This window comes from Geotrypetes seraphini, chromosome 15 (genome assembly GCF_902459505.1).
Source record: "Geotrypetes seraphini chromosome 15, aGeoSer1.1, whole genome shotgun sequence".
NCBI classification, from domain to species: domain Eukaryota; kingdom Metazoa; phylum Chordata; class Amphibia; order Gymnophiona; family Dermophiidae; genus Geotrypetes; species Geotrypetes seraphini.
In genome coordinates, this window is record NC_047098.1 from 5,955,646 (window position 1) to 5,981,464 (window position 25,819).

Here is a 25,819-nt window from a genome sequence, read left to right on the forward strand (position 1 = left end):
TTTAGGTACACAGTTCAGGATGCCATCCAAAGACTTCTGGTTGTTCTCTACTGCACAAACTCGCATTGAGAGCACTATTGCAAAGAATTGGTACTGCTCCACTAGGGCTCTACAGCCCTTTAAAGTTGGATGTCCTCTTCTACTTATCATACATGGACCTGTAAATCAGAGGGTTTCATCATGGGTATAGAGCCTATTAAAGATGAAATACCTCTTCTATTCTTACTGCCAGAGCTGTTCCATAAAGGAATCCATCATGGGTGCAGAACTTGTTAAAGATGGATCACTTCTACCCATCATCCAACAACTATACTTATTATAACTCTTTATGAAGAGTTTTATACAAGTGTTAGTGCCGGTTGCACATAGGTAGGTAGAGAGGTTGGTTCCACCTATACGTTGCCAGTTCTTATTGAATGTTTACTCTTTCCTTCCTACCCTCGGGACTGTAAATATTGCCTCTGAAGCATTCCCTATCCCAAATGGTCCATGGTGCAGAAGAACTAATTGGAGCATCAAACCATAGAATGTTGTTACTGTTTGGGTTTCTGCCAGGTACCTGTGACCCATATTGGCCACTGTTGGAAACAGGAGACTGGGCTAGATGGACCATTGGTCTGACCCAGTATGGCTGTTCTTATGCTTAGTATGTGTCAGGAAATAGCTGATCCACTCAGCCATTGCTCTGGTCCATGTTCTATTACCCAATAAAATATAAATACTCCAATAAAATATTCCTCCCCAAATACTGTGGGTTTATTAAGACAGAGCTTGCCTTTAATAGATATGTGAATGTGTGACAAGCCACAGCTACACACTTATACCATAAGTCCATGAGTTTGGAGGGGTGAACGGTCAGCAGAAACACAGTTGAAGTTTGGCTCCACTAAGTACAAAATTACTGAAGTGTACCTAATCCATTGTCTTTACTGCTGACCCCTGAACTCACTGATATACCCTACCTCAGCTGTTTTTACTGCAGGCTCCTAAGCTCCTTAGTGCTAGTCTCAGAGGCACAAACCCAGCCTATTTCCTTCCAGTCCCTTTAGGTGTGTTTAATAGCCTGTTCCCAGCCTCTTACAAGCTGATTCCTGAGGTACAGGGCCATAGAAAATGTGGAGAAAATGCACTTTATCTCAGCCTTTCTGTAGGAGGAACTAAAATGGCTTTCACTTCAGACCCTAGGGTCTCTTTTAAGAATGGAGCTGGTGCCACATTTCCAGACTAGGAGGAGGTAAGAAATGCTCATAATACTCTACTGCTGATCTGGTCCATGGCTTGCTGGCTCTCCTGAGCAGAGGAATGCTTCCCTTCCTGGTTCAATTGCTGTTTTTCCTGGTATGAATGCTGCTTCATTTTTACAGACTGAATATAGAAAGAGTTTGCTTATGGCGTCTGCTCTCCACTTTCCCTCACTGTTTTTGATTTAGGATGGGGAGGGGAGATTGTAACACATCAAACCAGAATCCCCACGGTAAGGTATATTGTTCAGTATGTCTGGAGGTGAGGGAGTCTTGGTATTTCAAACAAGACAGTATATGCCCCTGTATAAAACTCTGGTGGAACCTCATTTAGAAGATTGTATACAATTCTGGAGACTACACTTTCAAAAAGATATAACAGGATGGAGTCAGTCTAGAGCAGGGGTGTCCAACCGGCGGCCCGAGTGCATCTTTAAATTTGCATTTTTTGTTTGACATTTGACTTTACTTCATTATATTTTACCCTGATGGTTGCCAATATCACATAGTATTGGTTTCATTTATTTTTTTTTTAACCATATTGTGTGTGTATATGTATGTATGTATGTATGTGTATGTATATATATATATTAGGAATGAGAAGAGTGACTAAGGTAGTTAAGGGGCTGGAGGAGTTGCCGTACAGCGAAAGATTAGAGAAACTCGGCCTCTTCTTCCTCGAACAGAGGAGATTGAGAGGGGACATGATCGAACCTGAAGGGAATAGACTTAGTAGATAAGGACAGGTTGTTCACCCTCTCCAAGGTAGGAAGAATGAGAGGGCACTCTCTAAAATTAAAAGGGGATAGATTCCGTACAAACGTAAGGAAGTTCTTCTTCACCCAGAGAGTGGTAGAGAACTGGAACGCTCTTCCTGAGTCTGTCATAGGGGAAAACACCCTCCAGGGATTCAAGACAAAGTTAGACAAGTTCCTGCTGAACCAGAACGTATGCAGATAGGGCTACTCTCAGTTAGGGCGCTGGTCTTTGACCAAAGGGCCACCGTGTGAGCGGACTGCTGGACACGATGGACCACTGGTCTGACTCAGCAGCAGCAATTCTTATGTTCTTATGCACTGTAGAGATCAAGCCTTACATGAACTGCAAAATTCCATAAGTACTTGCATCTCATACAGAGCTATGGATGAAGTAGTATCTGCTGTATTTAGGGACATGGTTCTTCTAACCTTTGTCTTGACAATGAAACAAACAAAAAAAAACCAAACCATCTTTTATGAGCTGGAGTGATTTAAAATTGTGTGTTGAACCACATGATCTTGTTATAGTTCTTAAGCAGATAAAAATTTAGCTTAATGTTTCTTAATTCAATTGTATCTATTCCTCTGCAGCTATGCTTTCTCCTCTTGCCCCCCCCCCAAAAAAAAAAAAAAAAACCAATACCCAAAAAACCCAACATTCTCTTTTGCTAGTCCTTCCCCTAGTTTCCAACTCCAAGAGGAGCTCTTCTAAGCCCAAAGTCTGCAGGGGTTCATCCTTTTGAGAGCATTGCTCATTGACTGTAGCTGAATAGTCCCTTGCTTCCTCTTGTTGGGGTACCTCTGGTATACCATAGCACATAGCCTGATGGGTCTTAAGATGGGAGCCTTGATCCCTTGGGGCAGTAGAACTATGAGCTGTAGCACGTCAAACAACCAATCCAAGATGATGAATTTCAAAAGCTAGGATTGTGTTTTGTTGTATTGAGTTGTATGTTGGAATTCTGTTAGACTATTAGTTAAATTTTCAGAGGATGCCTTGTCCCTGCTGACAGTTTTGCTTTAATTTAGAAAACATTGGCTACTTGTAGCTTTGGTATTCCTCTTTTTTTGGTATTTCCCAGGGGGTTTTCTGTTGTGATCAAGCTTGTGGGCTTCAGGGTTAAGTGCTGACTTGCATCTGAGGTTCACTGCTGTGTTGTGTGCAGGAAGCAGGAGCAATAAACATCTGGAGAGTAGAGACATTAACAGGAGAAGCCTGAGCATATCGGAAGTCAGGAAACTCTTTTATAGGCCACAAGTCTACTCTGAAGTCTATTAACTAAGTGAAAAATCAACTACTGCTTGTCAGTTTATCAATATTATATCTTAACATCTTGCTTTCATACTAAAGGTATTTGGGTGCATATTGATCTCTTGAATCGGATGCTGGGAGTAGTAAAATTTAAATTTTAGCTTCTTATTTTCTATATTATAAGGTTATGCAGACTAACCAGGTAACTGTAGTTCCCCTGCTCCCTATCCCCAAAATAAATCAGAAAATGGTATTGGAGCTCATCTGCCTTTGAATAAAGGAAGTAGCAGGGCCCTGTGGTCCTCCTTGGTTTGAGGTGTTGGTACCGAAATGCACGTTTAAAAGTTGTCCAACCTTCTAAGGTAGAGTCAAGCATACAAGGATAAGGAGAATAATAGACTGAGGCATTTCCTAGCAAGTGCAAGACTAGACATTGCATGAATTATTCAGCCAGAACGTTGCGTAGAAAAGCTACTCCTGTCTCATCTAATTGGATACAGTAGTATTCAGTTAGAGCACGGAAGGTGGTAGGGGGAAGGAGGTGCTCTTCTTTCTCCTCTGGGGTTAACATAAGAAATGCCTGCACCGGATCAGACCTTGGGTCCATCTAGTCCGGTGATCCGCACACGCGGAGGCCCAGCCAGGCCTACCCTGGCGAATACCTTAGTTACTCGTATCCCTCAATGTGTCTTTCAAGAAGATGTGCATCCAACTTGCCCTTAAATCCTTGAATGGTGGTTTCCTGCTTTCTTCATTCTGATCATAGAGAAAGGAGAATGTGTGAGGGGAAAGGGAATGGAACTTGTATACTGCCTTTTTGTGGTTACACATTCAAAGCGGTTTACAAATACAATATACAGGTACTTATTTTATACCTGGGGCAATGAAGGATTAAGTGACTTGCCCAGGGTCACAAGAAGCAGAGCTGGTATTTGATCCCATAGCTTTAGGGTGCTGAGCATGACCTGCACAGTACTTAGAAAGTTTATGAACCCCTAGAATGGTCTGTATTTTTGCACAATATAGAGTCTGTCTTGAATATACTGTATATTCAAGACTTGATTAGATACTAATCTAAACACTAATGAGAGAGAAAGATAGCCCTCTTGAATAAATAACATAGAAACATAGAAAATAACAGCAGATAAGGGCCATAGCCCATCAAGTCTGCCCACTCCACAGACCCACCCCCTAAGTCTGCTCTAGAGACCCCGCTCCAAATGACCCATTCTTAACTCCACCCTCTCAGAGATCCCACATGGGCATCCCATTTACCCTTAAAATCTTGCACGTTGTTGGCCTCGATCACTGTATCGGAAGCTTATTCCAATGATCAACCACTCTTTCAGTGAAGAAATACTTTCTGGTGTTGCCATGAAATTTCCCGCCCCTGAGTTTAAGCGGATGCCCTCTTGTGGCTGAGGGTCCTTGGAGAAGGAAAATATCTTCTTCCACCTCGATACGTCCAGTGATATATTTAAATGTCTCAATCGTGTCTCCCCTCTCCCTACGTTCCTCGAGAGAGTAGAGCCGCAATTTGTTCGTATGAGAGATCCTTGAGTCACGAGACCATCCTGGTGGCCATCCGCTGAACTGACTCTGCCCTTAGCACATCTTTACGGTAATGTGGCCTCCAGAATTGCACACAATATTCCAGATGTGGTCTCACCATGGTTCGGTACAACGGCATGATGACCTCAGGCTTCCGGCTGACGAAACTTCTGTGGATGCAACCTAACATTTGTCTTGCCTTAGATGAAGTCTTCTCCACTTGATTGGCAGCTTTCATATCTGCATTGATAGTCACTCCCAAATCTCGTTCTGTTACAGTCCTAGCTAAGGTCTCACCATTTAAGGTGAAAGTTCTGCACGGATTTCTACTGCCAAGGTGCATGACCTTACATTTCTTGGCGTTGAAGCCCAGCTGCCAGGTCAAAGACCAACGTTCCAACAAAAACAGGTCCTGCGTCATACTATCGTGTAAATTGGAGCTGCTCACTATGTTACATAATTTTGCGTCCGCGAATAGTGTTATTTTACCTTGAAGCCCCTGAGTCAGGTCCCCTATGAATAAGTTGAAAAGTAGCGGGCCCAATAACTCAGATAAAAAGGATGTTGTTAGATTTATTTATTTATTTATATTTATTAGGATTAATTAATTGTTCAACAGTAGTTATCCTCATGTGAAAACATATGAACTCCTTAATCAGCTATATTTTCAACTAAATATTTCCTGTTTCAGATTTGCAGGCTTTTTTTGCATGAACAGTTAATTTCGGGTCTTATCACAACATTCAGTAAGGTTTAGTTTGGGACAATGACTCAACTAATCCAAATATGAAATCTATTCTTCTTCAGCCATTCTGTAATAAATTTACTTCAACAGTAGAATGCAGAGCTTATTTTATTGTCCTTTGCAAGCCCTAACATGATTTGCGGCGTATCACCACCGCAAGTCATGTTAGACAATTTGCATAGTAATGGAGTGCAAAACATATATTTGCATATTTTGCATCTCATTACTTCCTAATGCACAGCAACTTAAATATCACTGAGTTATTGTTAGAAAAGCAGGTTTAGGGCTGCTGAAGTTGCATTAAGGGCTAATTAACATGACTTAAAAGTTCTAACACCACTTGGTGTGCCCCTTCACATACTCAGCTATTCCTTTTGTTAGTCAATATGTCCAGCAATCCTCTTCTGTAATCCGCCTTCAACCGCAAGTTAATGGCGGAATAAAAATCACTAATGTAATGTAATATTCTGAAGAATATAGGGGTTGAAATTCTAGATGAAAACCTGAGCTATATTAACTGACTTGAATCTCATCCTCCATTCCTCTCTCCTTTTTTTTTTTTTTAATAAGTTGTGAAGGGAGGAGTGTGTGGTGCAGTGGTTGGAGCTACAGCCTCAGCACCCTGGGGCTGTGGGTTCAAACCCCCTGCTGCTCCTTGTGACCCTGGGCAAGTCACTTAATCCTCCATAGCCCCAGGTACGTTAGATAGATTGTGAGCCCTCCGGGACAGATAGGGAAAATGCTTGAGTACCTGATTGTAAACCGCTTAGATAACCTTGATAGGCGGTATATAACATCCTAATAAAACTTGAAACTAGCAATTTATCAGTCTTTCCCCAGAAAGCACATTACTGCTGTCCTCTGTTTGCTATACAGACATTTAGCTTCATCCAGTACTAATGAGACTGTGCAGGTTTTCTCTAAATCTTAGTTTTCTTTTAAGCATGTCTACTCCTTACCTCCTCTTTCTTTTCACTCTTGCTCTATACTCAATAAATTTACCTCTGGCGACCGCTTTCAATGTGTCCTATATATTATCCAGCACTATTTTCTCTGTCATTCAAGGATATATATTGCTCTAATAAACCTCTAATATCCTCTACTAATTGCAGATCAGACATTGCAGATGTGTTCATTACCCATGTCTTTATCCTGGCATCCTCCCTCCTCTTTTTTTTTTTTTCCTTTCACTTCCAAATGCACAAACACATGATCTGACCTGACCAGTCAGATGAATCTGTCTGAAAGGAAAGTATTTCTGCACATATTACTGGGGTTAAAAGAGATAAATTTAGCCTAGAGTAGGGGATATGTGCTGAAGATCAATTATAATGCTCAGTGGATGGGTTCCTAAGTCTCCACATATCCACCAACCCATAATCCTCAATCGGGTCATGCCGATACTTCAAATTTTTTTTTTTATTTAGGTTCCCTGCCTTTCCTAATTTTGTCCATTTCCTCACCCATAATACTATTAAAATCACTGTCACTATTATAGATTCCTCAAGGTCATACCTGACTTGTTTTGTTTGGCGATTCCGTAATTCAGATTATCACGGTTTTGCAACTCTGTTCTGGGACCCCACAACCAGTAAGACTTTCAGGATATCCACAGTGAATGTGCCAGAGGCAGCGGTGTAGCCTGACCTACATTTTGGGTAGGCCCGCAATTAACATGGGCAGACCTTTCCAGAACTAACCCCCCATGTCCTCTGTGCATGGATCTAGTATCTGCCTCTCTTCAGTCCCACCAGAGAGAAAACAGCAAGTGATTCAGTTTTTCCTGGTGCACATGAGCCGGAAGGTGTCTTTCTTATCTGCTCTGTATGTTTCTTTATTATTTTTGGTATTTTTCATGGAATTTTGCAGCTTTCGGTATACTGGAGCTCCTCAGTGTAGGAGCAAGCTCTGCCTTCCTGGAGAAGAAGCAGACTTGGGATTGCAGCCAGCAGGTTAATCCGTTGGAGACCTGTTTGGCCAATCTTCAGAAAACTTTGTGGAGCTTGGAGTCTGTATCCTTAGTTGCTTAGCTTGCCTACTGATTTGCAGGGGCTTGAGTGCAGACTTTTAGGCATCCGCAGGGGACTCGGTGGGGCTTCGGGGTGCCAGCTGCGATTTTGCCTCTCCACCCATCGCATGCATGGTTCCACAGGGATTGAGGATCAGTCCAACTTAATTCAACTGGCAGCCCGAAGATCTCAGCATTTGGAGGACTGGCTGATTGAGACAAGGATTTTACTCTCAGATTCATCTTTGTGTTAGAGCTGAGGCAGGCTGCAGCGCTTTCAGAGCACATGTCATAGTGAGTAAGGCTGTTAAAGCCTATGGGAAAAATCGGGTGGGCGGAGTGGTCTGAAAAACCTATTTTGGGAGGTTTCTGCCACATCCTAAAATCCTGTTTTCAGAGGGGTTTTTTTTACTTAGAGTTAGGCATTTTTGAACCTTTTTTCAGGCTCTAAAACGCTGCTGTGGTGGCCACTTTGGATTTCCAATTTTTTTTTTTTTTCAAAGTTCTCCAGATCTTTCAAATCACCTCATTTTGCTTCAAAACTGGCAGGAATGGAGTCCTCGGGCTCTTTTACCCCTAATTAAGGAATAGGGTGGGTAGTTCAGACCCCAGAAAGATTGTTCTTCCTCACCCCACCCCTCAATTTTACAAAGCAGTAGTATGACATGGGGAATGTCAGTGACTAGGGGGAAAAAAATCCCAACAGGATTTGCTTTGCTTTTGTCACAAAGAGTGTACATTGTTTGATATTGCGTCCTTTCTTAAACAAAAGAAAACAATTTTTTCAGACTGCACACTTCTAGTTCGTGACATGGCTGGAGGTTAGCTATTCTGATACTTGGGATTAAATAAAATGAATACCCAACCCAATTGCACCCCTTCTTCATACTTACACCGAAAACCACTGCCATAAGCAAAGTTGAGAGAAATGATCATTGGGCTGAGGGACCTCTGGAACTGTTGTCGAAATGTCAGCTATAAACCTTCAAAAATATACAACCGAAGGGGAGCACTATTATTCCTTTTGCTGCAGAGAAAGTACATTAGTTTGATAGTACTGATGTTAAGGGTGTCATGTCATGAGTAAATTATTCATGCAGAAAGTGATGATCAACATTTTTGAGGACTGATTATTGAGTCACTAGTTAGTGAGAAGTTTACCCAATGAAAGAGACACTAGCGCTTTCATCTTCTTAATAACTAAATTCGTTAGCAAGCTGTGTGGCTTAGGTGAGTTTCATACCTAAGGGATTCTCCAGTTCCATCCACCTTCATTTTACACCAGAGGTGTCCAACCTTTTGGCTTCCCTGGGCCGCATTGGCTGAAAAAAATGTTTCTGAGGCTGCACAAACGCGCAAACCCTGCAGCAAGACAGAGGAGGGAGCCGGCAAGACGGTAAACACCTGAGGGCAGCAGAGGAAAACACTGCTTCGCCCTTGACCGGGGCCGCACAAAATGCTTCACCGGGCCGCAGGTTGGACATCCCTGTTTTACACCATACTTTTATACAGAGTATCTAAGGGTCGGTCACGACTGAAAGGTTAGTAGAAGTAGTAGTAGTATATATTCATACATTAATTTATTTTTGACCATTTTTATCCTGGTTCTCTTTGGCATATTCAAAACTATTATCCCATGTTGTGATTAGGTGGCTCAGGACTGTGATGTCGTAGTTTTTCTGCTTCATCCATTACAGAAGCAGTGCGACTCATTGACAGATGGGGTGGTCTTTAAGTCATTGTACATACACGCTCCTTAAAATGAAGATTTACAAACTAAATTTGTATAGATTTATTTTATTTTTTATTTATTCAATTTTCTATACCGTTCTCCCTTGGGAACTCAGAACAGTTTACATGAATTTATTCAGGTACCCATGCATTTCTCCCTGTCTGTCCCGGTGGGTTCACAATCTATCTAATGTACCTGAGGCAATGAGAGGATTAAGTGACTTTCCCAAGGTCACAAGGAGCAGCATTGGTTTGAACCCACAACCCCAGGGTGCTGAGGCTGTAGCTTTAACCACTGTGTCACTCTCTCCTTTAGGCAGCACTGTGCTTCCTAAACACTTTTTTGAAAAAGATTGATATTTTGGAGAAGAGGTAAAACTCAGGAGTGGCTCAGTGTTCATTGATAATGAGAAAGTGGTTGAACAGTATTAGCTTCTTCAACTTAGGAAACCTGTTTAAAATAGTAAAGGGTTTGGAGCAATTTGAAGGCTCAGTTGCATGTATTTTGTGCACTGCCATGTGGAATATGTGGATTAGACTCGGTGGAAGATGCTGTAGTTTTTAGGTACAAGTCAACAGCAACACACAGGAAGCAGGCTATACAAATGAGGGAAAGACCCTGGAGTAGATGTGAATAAAGGCTGATGGTGCTGGTTCAAATCGAACTGGAAATCTAACAGAGCAAAAGAAAACTAGTCCAAGAAAAGTCACATTTCTAGCCAGCAAACTGTATTCTATTCAAAGACAATTCAAGAACGCAAACCATTTACTAAATGGTTCGCAAAGTCAGCATAGAGAGGAGATGGGGACTCAAGGTTTTGTTTGTATGTAACCCAACACCAGTTTTACTCAGACTTAAAACAGATCCATCAAGCTGCCTCTGATGGGGTCAGAGATCATTTGTCCAGCACAAGATGGTCTCTCCTCTGCCACTAATTGCTTAGAGCACTTTTGAGGAGCTCGTGCCACCTGGGATTTCTAGTTCTTAAAGCAGACTTGTTTTCCTATGGATCTCATGCATCATCGTCTTTCTTTTGGAGTTTTTTTTTTAATATAGAAAGTTAGTTTAACCGATCCCTCTGGTGTTATGTTTCTGTATACAGAACAGACACCTTTGGGTTGACCCTGTGAAAGCTTTGAGACTCGCAGCTTATATTTGCTCAGCTTTGCTAGGGAAATCACATTTTATAATAAAATGAATGACATTTAAAGGTTCAGCGATGACCTGACATTGTCAATAACAGTTCACTTGTGTTTCATGGCAGCTAGAGGGTTAGAAGGTGAGCTTTGCCTTTTTGCAGATGTTACTAAGATTTGTAACACAGTGGACATCCCAGAGGTAGTGGAAAACCATGAAAAAGGATCTGCAAAATTTAGAAGAATGGTCTAATGTTTGGTAACTAAAATTCAGTGCAAAGAAGTGCAGAGTGATGCACTTGGGGGGGTAAAAATCTGAGAGAACTGTATGTGATAAGAGGTGAGAGGCAGATATGCACGGATGGGGAGAGGAACCTTGGGGTGATAGTGTCTGAGGATCTGAAGTCAACGAAGCTGTGTAACACAGAGGTGGCTGTAGCCAGAAGGATGCTGGTATGTATAGAAAGAGGCGTAATCGGCAGAAGAAAGGAGGTGTTGCTGCCTCTGTACAGATCGTTGGTGAGGTACCATCTGGAGTACTGTGTTCAGTTTTGGAGGCCTTATTTGGCTAAGGATTTAAGAAGACTTGAAGCGGTCCAGAGAAAAGCAACAAAAATGGTATGGGGCTCCCCTGCCCCCTATACGTCTTATCTGTCTGTGCAAACTAGTTTGTAATCTTTTCAGAGCAGGGACCATCTATTACCTGTCAAATGTACAGCGCTGCATATACCTTTCGGCACGTTAGAAATGTTAAATAGTAGGAGGAGGAGATAGTGGATGCTGTGGATGAGCAGACTGGACAGGCCATTTGGCCTTTATCCTGCCATCATGTTTCTTTGTTTCTAAGTGCCACTAAATATCCACAATTAGCCCTGGACAAGCAATTTAAATCACTTTGAATATTGATCCCTAAGACTGGAAGCCTTCCAGGGACAAGAAAATACTTAATGTGCCTGAATAGAACTCACTTTGAGCTACCATTGAAAAGACATGAGCTAAACCTAAATAATAATCTAATATAATAAAATGGTAGGACGCGCATGCGCACTAAAAAAAACGTGTTCCCTGATCCCGTCGCGTTTTTTTTAGTGCGCATGCGCGGGTTTACGTCACCAAACTCGGCAACAATCACGCTTATGCTCAAGCCGCCGCCACGAATCCTCTCTTGAACCGCACCAGGATCGAGAGAGGAGCTGCGGCGGGGGCTTGAGCATAAGCGCCATTGTTGTCCTCCTACCTAGCTGCGAGGCTGCGGCAGCCTTCCTCATGGTTTCACGGTGCTTGGTTCGCCAAACAATTCCTGCCATTGACCAAATTTGCCCCACCGTTCCTTCCCTTCCTCCATCAGGTACAGTTCAGCTCCGCCTATGTTAAAAGCAGCTGCTTTGAAATTGGAGCCCTGCCACCACCGTAACACGTTCCCTCTGCCGCGGTCCCATATGTCAGAGAAGGGGCGGGACCAAGGCAGAGGGGAACGTGCTACGGCAGTGGCAGGGCTCCGATTTCGACGCGGCTGCTTTTAACATTGGTGGAGCTGCACTGCACCTGATGGAGGGAGGGAAGGAAAGGTGGTTGTGCGCTGTTGAGCCCCTCTGCACGGGCCCAAACCAAAAAAGGAGCCAGGACTCTTCCCAACCCGGCGCAGCCAGACCCGACAAAACGGCCCTACACTCACAGACCCGCGAGCAGGGTTGCCATGGAAACCTAACCGGAATTACATGCAGTCGCGCAAGGGTCAGTGAGAGGGGATCAGGAGCTAAAGAGAGATTGAAAAAAACAAACAAACAACAGTGCACAAGTAGAGAGAGACACACAGACAGTCACAGAAGGACAGGGGGCTAAAGACACAGATTGAAAAAATAACAAAACACAGAGGACAAGGAGAGAGAGACACACAGACACTCACAGAAGGACAGGGGGCTAAAGAGACAGATTGAAAAAATAACAAAACACAGAGGACAAGGAGAGAGAGACACAGGAAAAAAAATGACAAACAGACATAGAGCAGCCAAGGAGACAGACATACTTACATACAGCGTCCAAGTAGACAGACAGAGAGACAGCAAAAAAATACAAACAGCCAAGGAGACAAACAGAAAAAAATAAAAAATACAATGCCCAAGGATAAATTCAGGAAAAAAACCCTTCCAGACATACAGTGGCCAAGGAGTTAGACTGAAAAAAAGGCATACAGACATACAGCAGCCAATGAGACAGACAGACTGACAGCGACCAAGTAGACAATCAGCAAAAAAACACAAACAAACACACAAAGCAAAAAAATAGAAACATACAGCGGCCAAGGAGACAGGCATGCAACAAATAGGAAAAATAAAAAAAACTTTTAATAAATCAACCATACATGAAGAAGGAATAAAAAAAAAAAGGGAAAAGACACCTACAGGGAAACACAGGATCAAGAGCATACAGAGAAAACAGAAGTTTGCAGGAATCAGGAACATATAGAGAAAGGAGAGCAGAGACCCCTGCAAGAAGAGAAAAATAGCAAAGAGACTGGGGATGAGAAAGAGAGCAGAGATGCTTGCAGGGAGAAAAAGCTAAGCAGTAATGTTACAGCTTGAGAGTGCAGACTGAGGAAGAAAGCAGAGACAGCGCTACACAGGGAAATGGAGGGAGGAAAGAGACAGAAAGAAAAATACAGACAGACATAAATTCTAGCACCCGTTAATGTAACGGGCTTAACGACTAGTAATAATAATTTTATTTTTGTATACCGCCATACCCAGGGAGTTCTAGGCGGTTCACAACAAATAGATGAGTTACATATAGTGTGATTGAAAAAAAGAACATAACAAGGCAATCGAAGGGTCAAACTAGTTTACATTGACAATTTAAATGAAGGAAGGGCTAATACAGAGCACATACGGTATGTACTGTAATTAGCCCTGTGTGATTATTTTTTTCCTTTTAGATAGTTTTCACCAAGGTTCATCACTTTTCTTCTTTTTCTTAAGTTGTCATACCATTCTCAGTACCAGAAATATTGGCAGATATGTGTACCTTAGAGATGGTTGTACGAGTGTTTTTAGGGTGCTGTAATTTGTGAAGGTCTTTGTGCTCCCTGGGCCTGATCCTATAAACAGTGCCTAGTGGCGCCTACTCCACGTGACCTTTATAGAATCATGCCTAGCAGTGCCTGGGCATGGATAGGCATCGTTCAACCTCCTTGTGGTAGGCGCCGGTTTATTGGCACCTAACTAAAACACCTAGCAACGCCTAAGTCAACTGTGCCTATTCTCTGCCTCTAACCATGCCTACTTTTCTGGTAGGCGTTGGGCAACGGAGGGCACCTCAGCTTGGGCACCGTACATATATCCGTGCACAACCTAAATTGTTCTGGCACGTGGAACTAAGCTGTTGCTAGGCGTCTGTGGTTAGGGTGCCTAGCAGTGCCTACCCTAGGCACCATTTATAGAATCAGGTCCTCTGTGTATATGAATGATATTGAGTTAAACCAAATAGCTTTCTTAATTATTTTCATTTTCACTCTGTTCTTGTAAATTAAGAGAAACCACATCCCGTTTGAAGTATCTTCCTTATGAAATCCTCGGATTTAATTGATGATGACTAGTTAATTGCTGAGAGGGGATGCAGCTTAAGGCATTACAACTAGAGAATGACACGGTGACAAAATTCATCACCGTTCCCGTCCCCGCGGATAACCGCGGGAAACCATCTTCATGTCATTCTTTAAGGAGAGAGGGAAGAATCAGAGTATGAATGGCCACAACCACTGACCCGCAAGCTTTGCTTTGAAGAATGCCGGTGTAGAAGGACCGAGGTTGAAATAGACACTAGAAAATGACATGGGGTTATTTCTCGCGGTTTTTTCCGCGGGGACGGGAACGATAACGAATTTTGTCACCGTGTCATTCTCTAATTACAAACCTATCGAAGCCTTGTGTGATAATTTCAATGTAGGACCCGACTTGGCAGTATTATTGATCAGGTGGTATCCAGAATAGAGGCAGTAGCTACGATGTGAGAATGTTTGTTAGTTATTGAAATATTTTAAGTTATTAAAAAAAAAAAATTCAGAAAGATGAAAGAACCAAAGCCTAGGGCAGTCAATATCTAGCAAGATGTCCCGCTTTTTCTGCTCACAAACCTCCCCACTTTGATGCATTAAACTTGAAAATCTGTGATGTCAAAAAGTCTGTTCTTGTACCAATAACAACAGTGCAAGACAGAGAATGACATGGGGACAGATTTTTCCCTGTCCCCTCGGGAACTCATTTTCCTGTCCCTGCCCCATTCCTGCAAGCTCTGTCCTCGTCTGCACAAGCCTCAAACACTTTAAAATCATAAGTGTTCGAGGCTTGTGCAGTTAAGGCAGAGCTTACGGGAATGGGGCAGAGACAGCGACAAAACTCACGGAGACGGGATGGGGGAAATTGAGTTCCTGTGGGGACGGGGAAAAATTTGTCCCCATGTCATTCTCTATCTTGTACTGTTGTTATTGTTTTCTTCTTCCCTTCCCCTCTTATTTTACTGCAATTAATTCATTCCGAGGACGTCTAAGTTGTGAACCTCTGGCAGATCCAGTGAGTTGTCTATTGCAACGTTTCTCCTTAGAAAGCTGACTCTAAAGTAACAATACTGTTCTGTAGCAATGAGACTGGCGTTGGCTGTAAATCTAACATTTTATATTGTTGAAATTTATTAAATAGTGGTTTTTTGTTGTTGTTTTTTTAAAGTGCCACTGTTTGGTGTGGCAGTGTGCAGCGTTGGGAATGGGGGATGGGTCTGTTTGACCGAAGAGGGCCGTAAATCCAGGCTGTGCAGTGACCTTTCTTAGTATATGAACACCATTTTAAGCAGTTGCACTAATGAATCCCACCAGCATATAGCTCAGATGGCTAACGTTTCTTATTCGGCATCCTGCGTGACGATATGACTCTGAGGTGTAATATTGCTAATAGGACAGTCTGTCTACACGCTGTTATGAACCTTGTTTTCTAAACGTGGAGCAAAGCAAAAAAATAAATGAGACGGTGGTTGCTTCTTTTCTATCTGTAGATCATGCTGGCTTGATTTTAAAGTGACACCTACATACAAACCAATCCTTCGCATAGATAAAAACTGAAAAAACAACTCCGGATCTGGAGACCATTAGCAGACTTTTGTAACGACTGATAACATTTTCCCATAATAAGATATTTGTTAAGCGGGGATGTGGGCGGGTATTATTTTATTTATCTCATAATATGTAAGAATTAATTAATATTTTTGATGTATTAGGTTAGATTTTCTGAAACAGGTAGGGAGGGATGGGGGGGTTTATTTTAATTATAATTGTTATACATATCAAATGTTTTACATAATATTTAAATTATTATAAAATATGAATATAAGAATGATATGTTGTACTTAAAGTGTTACATGAAGGAAAATCAAGTGTGTATTTATAAGATCATATGAATTTTTCTGATACACTTGTTGTAATATGCAAAACTGAATAAAGAAATTTTAAAAAAAAAAAAAATATTTTAAAGTGACACCTGAGAAGTCTAAAAAGCTGCCTGTTTTACATTACATTGCATTAGTATTTATGGATTGCTAATATGCCCCAGAAGGAGTTCAGTGAGATTTACAATTTTAAGAGAGCCTGGCCGTATCCAGGGATTACATAATTTCATTAGGGTTCATAACACGGATAACTTGGTTTGTGTTCATGTAGGCATATGATTATAGCAAATGGTTGGGAGAGAAAGATTGGCTATATCTTGTGTTGTAGTCTTGATACTGAGGGTTCTGGTATTGGTGTGTCTTTCATAAAGGCACAAAAATGTCCCAAATAATGGTGAACCAATAGACACACATCCTTTTAAAAAAAACCAACAAACAAACACCTTTAAATGAGAGCACTAAGTACTCTAGTGGGAAGATATGGTATCAAGAGACTGGCTGAAAAAGAGTGAAAGAACAAGTGGGGAGTGGGATAGAAGACGTCAACCTTGAGACAATCTTTTATGTCTATAAACTCAACATAAATACAGAACCATATGAATAAAAACACATGTATAAAAAGTCCTATAAATGCGATGTCCTTATCCCACTTCCCACTTGTTCCTTCTCTGTTGGATATTTACGTGGGGTTTCTGTTCCCTTCCCTTTCCTTTGCTCTGAAAAAGAGTGACACATAACAAGGATCTTTTATAAGTGGATGTGCTAAATATAGCACGTCGATGCAGACTTCACGCTAGCATTCTGTAGTGGAAGCATGGCACTAAGTTATACAATTACCTCAAATTGATGCGTACGTGCAAAACCCCTCCCCAGCCCTGCCTCTGGTTGTCAAGCTGGGTAAATCTACATACTCGTATATGCATATTTATTTATTTTTAAAATTTATATACTGTCTGTATCTAGACGGTTTCCATATAAAAAAATACATAACATAAAATCAACATTACAAAAAGCTGAGTTTTCATGACATTTCTTGCTCATTTCCATCTATTACTTGTACAAATGGAAATCTTCCCTTACATGAAAGCAGATACAAATATCTGCATTTTGCGTTCCACATTTTAATACCTGCCACACACACAGCAGCTGCTCCAGTCTCAGCATATTGTACTTTAGTCAATGTTTCAAGTAACATGGCATTTCTGAACACAGTGCTCTACCGGGACAGTAGTAACATAGTAGATGACGGCAGATAAAGACCCGATGGTCCATCAGCAATTGCTTAAAAATAAAGGTACTGGATGGTAAAGCGTTTGAACAATCAAGATTACTTTATATTGAACTCTGTGCTACTGGTAACCAATGCAAACTGGATGACCTTCAACAAGTTGGAACGGAATGGCTCCAAAACAAAACTCCTTTGGATCCGTACAGAACATTGCACTCACCCCCACCCCTCTTTACTCAGCTACCATAACTGCAAAAGACCAAGCACACAGCTTAGGGATATTCCTCGACTCCAACCTAACACTTTCCAACCATATCTCTCAGGTGGTTTCTACCTCATTCTACTACTTATAACAACTCTGGAAAATAAGGAACTATTTCTTGGAATCTAACTTCACCCAACTTCTCTATGCCTTCGTCCTTTCCACATGGACTATTGCAACGCACTGTTCAGTGGTCTTGCAGCAAAGAATATATATCATTTTCAACATGTAAAAAACACAGCAATCGGGCTTCTAAAGAACCTTCATGCCCACGACCCAGTCTCCCAGACTGTATCATCAGCCCACTGGCTACCCATAACCAAATGTCGCATCTTTAAGAACTTGATGCTAGCATACAAATCTCTGCACAACATGGCATCAGCCTACATGGCAACCAGACTTCCCCCTTATGTACCAAACAGACCATGCTGCCCCCCAAGAAGAAATACACCTCTAAATACCCCATCTTTGTGCCCTCCAGTTGCAGACTGCAAGATGACGATTCTACTTGCATTTCTTACCAAATTACTGGAGCCAACTACCCCCACAGATAAGATCTATCGAAGGGCTCCTGGACTTCAGAAAAGCAATAAGAACTTACCTCTTCATCTAATCACTTGCATACTAGGACAAACTTTGTAATGTAAGCATGACAAATCATAACTCACTGATTGTATATTATATGTTAACCATGACAAATTGTTAACCATTAACCATTTGACTATATATTATGTATGTTAACATATAACTGGTTCTGAGCTTATTGGGGAGAATGGGATAGAAAAATTAACTAATTAATTTTAGTCAGATGAAATGCAAGAATAACCATTGATCTGAGGGCAAGATCAGGGTGATAAAGAACTATAGGACTTGCTAAATAGTGAGGCATACTAGACTAATGTTTTAAACGCCAGTCTTGTTGTCGTATAGTGTGTGCATTTCTAATAAATGCCCCTGACCTGCCCATAGGTCTCCCATGGCCATGCCCCCTTTTCAGTTGTATGCAAAAAGATTTATGCACAAATCTTTAAAGAATAACATCTAGCAAGATGTGCATGCAAATTCAGATTGTTGACAATTAATGCCCAATTATTGCAACTAATTAGCTCGATATGCAGTTAATTTGCATGCACAATTTTGAGTGCTATTTATAGAATCTGGGGGGATATTGATTGGAGCACTGATAACATAGCATGTAGATTGTTTTCCACCTGGAATCAGAACTCATTAAGAAGAGACAATAATTGGAGACGGCTAAAATTTGTTGGCAGCCTTCCTAGACTATGCATGGATATTATCAGAAGTAGAGTTAAAAAAAAAAATAAATTTATAAAAGCCCATTTCCATGGCTATTGTACATAAGAGAGACAATTTTCCTTTTGATGACGTGTAAAAATTGTTATGTCTGTGTAGATTCAGAATCGGGGAAACTTGTGTTGCCTAGACATTACCCTCGGGTGTTTGTCCCTTTTAAAGGAAATGGAGAAACTAGACCAGATGTTCCCCCTGAGGGAAAGAGGAAGCACATCTCTCATGCTGTGTGTTAGTCTGAAGCTGGCTTGCAACTTTTTTTTTTTTTTTTTTTTAATTTAAATTCAGTGTATACAGCTCTCCACATAAGTATTCAGTGTGCTTTTCAAAGCTAGAAAACCTTATAGGTTCACTCTGGCTCTTACCCACACCAGATTTGCTGGGGCATGTGGTAGAGATACAAGGATTCTGATAGGGGTATTTGATCCATGTGTTCCACAAATTTGTACACTCTTATTATTATTTATTTGCATTTAACTCGTACTTTTTCACTAGTAACTCGATATGAGTTACATTCACTGGGTATTTCCATGTCCCTGAAAGACTTGCAGTCTAATTTTGTACCTGACATACTAAATGGAGGGTTAAGTGACTTACCTGAGATCACAAGGAGCAGCAGATGGATTTGAATGGGCTTCCCCTGGATATCACCGCTAGGGGCTAAATTCTCAAAACTTACTGTGCCTTTAATGATGGTCATTAAACCGGTTCTAGCTGGTTTAGGGTGCCAGTATTTTACCAGACTATTATCAGAATAGCTCAACATGATCTTTTCCTAGCAGACTCAGACTCTGCCATGCAAATTTAATACAACGAGGTCATTAATATTAAAATGGTATTATAAGGTCATTAATATTGCAAAGAGCACTCTTGGTGATTCTCTAACCTCCATTGTACGACTTTGGTGGCAAACTTTTCTGGCAGGGTCTGAGCTGTCGTAACCTTACTTTCTGGTCAGTGCCTGAGCGTTGATTGGCTCAGACATAGACAGAAAAGTAAGGCTTGACAGCTCAGATCTCTCCTCCCCTGCAAATTAAAAAAAAAAAAAAGAGAGACCTGCCCCCAATTCCTCCCTCCCTCCCACCAGTTCTCCCCCCCCCACACACACACTAGGCTGTTTGATGCCCCCCATTCGTCAGAAGGGATGCTCACTCCCTCCTGCTGCCAGCACCCCTTGCCCTCCCTTGACAACCCCCCCCAATAGCCCTCCGCACCTTTAATTGAAGGACGGCAGGAGGAACACCCACTCCCTCCTGCCTCTGGCGTCCCTGCCCCCTCCTCCCGGCCCTTGAAATTAAAGGATGGCTGGAGGGATGCCCGCTCCCTCAGGCTGGCAGGTCTGCCTCTTCAAAATGGCAGGCCTTCCCGTTTCTGGTGTATCCTGGAATGCACTAGGAGGGACCTAAGACCTTGATTGGCTCTGCTGCCTAAGACCCCTCTCCTACCCGGTGCACCCTGGGATAGGGAGGAGCCTTCAGTTAATTTGCTCCAGGTAGGATTTGTGTGTGCATCTTGGTAAGTGCTAGTCTATAAATTTGCATGTGCATTTCTTTTAGTGCACATATGAAAAGAAGGGTCGTGAAGTGATGCTGCAAGAGCGAGAAATGAATTGTGAGGGGTTAAAATGTAAGCTGTTTAAGCTAATGATGTATTCTTATTTTATTATATATTTATACTTTTGATACTTGGCATGAAAAGATAGAAGATGTACCTTAAATTTAAATAGATTTTATTCCTCTCTTATGTGGACAGATTCTTTGGTAGAGGTTCTGAGTCATTTTTAGAGCTCAGTACATTTTTTTTTGTGTATTCAGCAGTTGTGTTGATGATAGAGTTTCTAATGCAGGTAGTCTGATACCATGCATCTTTGCTAAATTCTCTAGAAAGAGATGGAAAAATATTATATTAAATAATCTAAAAAACAGTGCTATTAAGGCTCCATGCCAGAAACGCTGCTTAGAAATTGCAGATTCTTCTAAACAATAGCTCATTTTTTTATACCCTAATTCTGCACGATCTTTCTTTGTATACCTCCTACTATGGATTCACTGGGAGATGATTGTACATTGTCCTCTCTATTCTTTTTGAGATTGTCCCTGGCTAAAAACAAGGAAACATCAGCCAGTCTACAATTGAAGGCCATTTCCACCATTGGTTTGTGTATTCATGGAGATATAGCCCCCTTCCAGTAGATGCCAAGAAGTTGACGTCACAGTTGAGCATATTATGTAGAGAACTGATCTAAGATTTTTGATGTATGAGGCTGCATCAGCAATGCACAGCCCAAGTTCAGTCTCGTTCTGCCCTTATTGTCACTTTCTGTAACAGAGTAGACACCGAAGAGGGAGTGGAACAGATGAAAAAAGATCTGCAAAAGTTAGAGGAATGGTCTAATGCCTGGCAACTAAAATTCAATGCAAAGAAATGCATTTGGGGATTAATAATAGGAAGAAACTGTATATGCTGGGAGGAGAGAAGCTGATATGCACGGACGGGGAGAGGGACCTTGGGGTGATAGTGTCCGAAGATCTAAAGGTGAAAAAACAGTGTGACAAGGCAGTGGCTGCTGCCAGAAGGATGCTGGGCTGTATAAAGAGAGGCGTAGTCAGTAGTAGGAAGAAGGTGTTGATGCCCCTGTACAGGTCATTGGTAAGGCCCCACTTGGAGTATTGTGTTCAATTTTGGAGACCGTATCTGGCGAAGGACGTAAGAAGACTTGAGGGGGTCCAGAGGAGGGCGACGAAAATGATAGGAGGCTTGCGCCAGAAGACGTATGAGGAGAGACTGGAAGCCCTGAATATGTATACCCTAGAGGAAAGGAGAGACAGGGGAGATATGATTCAGACGTTCAAATACTTGAAGGGTATTAACGTAGAACATAATCTTTTCCAGAGAAAGGAAAATGGTAAAACCAGAGGACATAATTTGAGGTTGAGGGGTGGTAGATTCAGGAGCAAAGTTAGGAAATTCTACTTTACGGAGAGGGTAGTGGATGCCTTGAATGCGCTCCCGAGAGAGGTGGTGGAGAGTAAAACTGTGACTGAGTTCAAAGAAGCGTGGGATGAACACAGAGGATCTAGAATCAGAAAATAATATTAAAAATTGAACTAAGGCCAGTACTGGGCAGACTTGCACGATCTGTGTCTGTATATGGCCATTTGGTGGAGGATGGGCTGGGGAGGATTTCAATGGCTGGGAGGGTATAGATGGGCTGGAGTAGGTTTTAACGGAGATTTTGGCAGTAGGAACCCAAAGCTTTGGATTCTTGCCCAGAAATAGCTAAGAAGAAAAAATTAAAAAATTTAAATTGAATCAGGTTGGGCAGACTGGATGGACCATTTGGGTCTTTATCTGCCATCATCTACTATGTTACTATGTTCTGCTGGGCTCTCAGCTATCAGCCATACGATCTTGATCACCTGCAAAATGTTGCTCCTTAGCCTTTGTGCTGTTGTCTGGGAAGTCAAGCTGTAATGTCAGCCATGTTAGATTAGCTTCCACATTCCCTCAATTAAATCTGATGACCTACCAAAGCCTCATTAACATTTTCTTCTGATCAACTTTGCCACCTTTTCCTGAGGGCTTAGCACATCCATGTCGCTGCTGATTGCTTGTTTAATTTGATATATTATATCTTTATTTCTAGCACTGTGGGAAGATGGGTATAGGATATAGGGTAAATTCAACAGATGTTGCTAAAATTTAGGTGTGGAGGTGATGCACTTTGGGCATAAATTCTAAAAAAAAAAAAAAAAAAAAAAGTCCCATTGCTGCTCCCCTTTCTCTGGTTAAATAAGCCCAGTGTAGAATATAATATTGGGTTTCCCTAAGATCCACAGAACTTCCCATAGTGTGAAGGTTGTGGAATTATTGTAGGAACTGGGTGGGCTCATAGCTGGCACCCAACTCCAGGTTCCAAACTTGTGCCAAGTCAGCAATAGGATCCAGAGGCATCTCCATTTTCAATCTGTACTAGGTGGATAGACGATTACCCTGCAGGAGGTCAATTTCATCAGCAGGGCATCCATAGAGGCATATCCCAGTGTTTCACCCTACTTAGCTCGAAGAGAGCTGTAATAGTAGTGTTGGATTTGTAAATAGGCCCAGAACTGAGATTTAGCGATCATTGCGGGCGAGTTTGGCAGGATGTCCAGGCAGGAGGGATTGGTTAGGAATATGTTTTAAAGATGACGTAGTGGCAGTTTGTGTGTTTGAACGCCTGAACATAGTGGCGGTCTGGGTGATTAAATGCCTGAACGTATATTTTCCCTGCTACTGTCTTTGGGCGCCTAGCACCTTAGGCCAAAAAGGAATTTAGACTTTTTTTTTAAATTATGCCCCTCTATGTATTCAATTCATGAACGGCATAAATTCAACCATATATAAGAAACTAGAGCTGATGCGGTCTATCCAATGCAATTTTATGAATCAGCACCCCAAATAACCACAGGAACAAGTCAAAAAATCCAAGGCACTAAGAAAAATTTTTTTGTTGTTGACCTGTGTAATTCAGCTGTTGAAATTGATATGTTCACTGATGTGCTCTCTTTGTTTCAGCTTTAGCTTATACATTCCCCTTGGGACCACGGCGAAAGTGGCATTTCCTTTCCTCTGGTATTCCTTCCTGCATTTGTTGCCATGGAAAACGAGCAGCAGATCCTGCCCACCTCAAGCAGCAGCACCAGCAGCAACAATAGCAGCCGCCAATCAGCCCCCCAACTATCTGTGTACAGCGGGATACCAGACCGCCAGACTGTTCAGGTAATGTGACCAATCCAACCAACTGTGGAACAGCCTGAAATAGTTAAGGGGCCATAGGGCCCATGATGCAGTTGTCATGGACTACAGTTTTCCTAGATGGTAAGGGCAACATTGTTCCTCGCTATTGTTCCTTGCACGTGCTTCCTTTTCTTTCCCTCCCACATGTATCTACCATGTACTATTTATTCACTGTAGTGAAGTATGGCAGTGGCTAAGAAAGCAAATAGAATGTTACGAATTATCAGAAAAGGAATGGAAAACGAAGATGAAAATGTTATAATGCTCTTTTATTGCTCTGTGGTATGGCCACACCATGAATATTGTGTGCAATTGTAGTCGCCGTATTTCAAAAAAGATAAAACAGAATTAGAAAAGGAACAGAGAAGAGCGATGAAAATCAAAAAGTGAATGGGATGACTTCCCTATGAGGAAAGGCAAAAGTGGCTAGGAGAAGAGATGGCTCATAGGTGATATAATAGAGGTCTATAAAATCTGAGTGGAGTGGAAAGGGTAGATGTAAATTGCTTCATTACTGTTTCCAAAAATATTAGGACTAGGAGGCATGCAATGAAGCTACTAAGTAGTAGATTTAAAACAAACTGGAGAAAATATTTCTTCACACACGTGTAATTAAACTCTGGAATTCATTGCTGGAGCAGGTGGTGAAATCAGTTAGCTTAACAGGGTATAAAAAAAGTTTGGATAAATTCCTAAAAGGGAAGTCTATAGGCTATTAAATTGGCTAAATGAAATGCTTCAGAAAGATTCCTTTCCCCCAAATATCTGAGACAAATTTTATTAACTCCATTAATAAAAGACACCAAGATAAATATAAGTCAAACATCCAACTACAGACTAGTAGCATCAATTCCATTTTTTTGTAAAAATTATAGAAGGACTAAAATTTTCAATTAAATTCTTACATTGATAAATTCAACATACTCCATCCTAATCAATCCGGATTCCACAAGGGTCATAGTAGGGAAACTATTCTGTGATCTCTAATGGATATTGTAAGAAGCAACATTTCAAAGGGTTATAAATACTGCAATTTGATCTTTCGAGCGCATTTGACCTAGTTGATCATTTCATATTAAGTATATTAGATGATCTTGGCTTACCTGGAAATATTCAAAATTGGTTCAATAACTTTTTAAAAAGAACTTATATTGTAAAAATGTCCAAAATGATATCCAAAGAATGGTCTCTTCCCCATTTTCACCTTCCTGCATTCTCAGGGCTTTTTTTCTGGAAAAAGCCAAAATTCATGTAATTTATATATGCAGATGATATTACTGTTCTTATTCCTTTTTCCTTCTCGTTAGATCCTATTAAATTAAAACTAAAATATTGCATGAAGTTGATAGAGAATTGGATGTTGAATCATCAACTTAAATTGAATAAGGATAAAACTAAATTATGTTTATTAAATTATTCTAATATAAATTGTGGAACTAAAGTATTAACCATAAATAAGATGGATTTTCCACTAGCAAAAGTAATAAGTAATATTAGGAGTTCATTTTGATCACAACCTTTCACTATTACCTCAGGTCAACTTGATAATAAAAAAGTCTTTTGGTCTTTTCTGAAAACTTAGAAGGATTAGAAAGTACTTACATAATTATCAATTCCTCCGTCTATTAGTACAATCTTTAGTTTTGTCTCAATTGGACTATTGCAATGTCACCTTTTTAGATTGCCCTAAATTTATAATTTAAAAAAACTCCAAACGCTACAGAATACAGCCATTAGATTAATCTTCAGATTGAAAAAAAGTGATAAGATTACATCTTATTTATCCCAGGACAAGCAGGCAGCATATTCTCGCCTGTGGGTGACATCATCCATGGAGCCCTGGCACAGACAGCATCGCCACTTTAAGAACTTAAGAAAGTTTGCAAACTGCCCGCACCACACATGAGCGAGTGCCTTTCCGTCCAACACAGGCTCACTGCTCCTCAGTTCTTAATTTTCCACGGAGCTAAGAAGTCGTGTCTTTGAACGTTGTTCAGTTTTTTTGCTATTTGCTTTCCCGCTTACTTGTTTTTTTTTCTTTTGTTCTTAACTTATTTTTAAGTTTATTTCTTTTTAAAAGAAAAGAGAACATTTTTTCCTCTCTCTCTTTTTTTTTTCTCGTAGGCTTCAGCCACTGAGACCTTTATTTTTCCTCAGCCATTGAAGTTGATTTGGCTGACGCGGTCTTTTCGACCATTCCAGGCCATTAATGAGCTAAAAAAGTGCTGCAGGTGCCCAAGGCCAATCTCTCTTTCCAACAGTTAGTGCTTCCAGTCCCTTATCCCAGAACATCGGGTGGAACTTGTGCCCGGTGTTCTACCCTTCAGAAATGTTAGATAATCAGTGGAAACTTCAACAGGAAAGATTGATCAGGACCAGCATGAGC

The 25,819-nt window shown here is 41.2% G+C and overlaps 1 protein-coding gene across 5 annotated transcripts in view; it reads left to right on the plus strand.

Annotated features, from left to right (window-relative positions):
- PHC2 (polyhomeotic homolog 2) overlaps nucleotides 1–25,819 on the plus strand; it is a 150,880-nt gene that overhangs the window by 21,462 nt on the left and 103,599 nt on the right. For all 5 annotated transcript variants that reach the window (XM_033922373.1, XM_033922376.1, XM_033922377.1 and 2 more), the window contains one exon: nucleotides 23,212–23,415. In XM_033922373.1, the coding sequence (XP_033778264.1) occupies nucleotides 23,293–23,415 (123 nt within the window). In that variant the 5' untranslated portion in view covers nucleotides 23,212–23,292. The remainder of the gene's footprint in view (nucleotides 1–23,211; nucleotides 23,416–25,819) is intronic.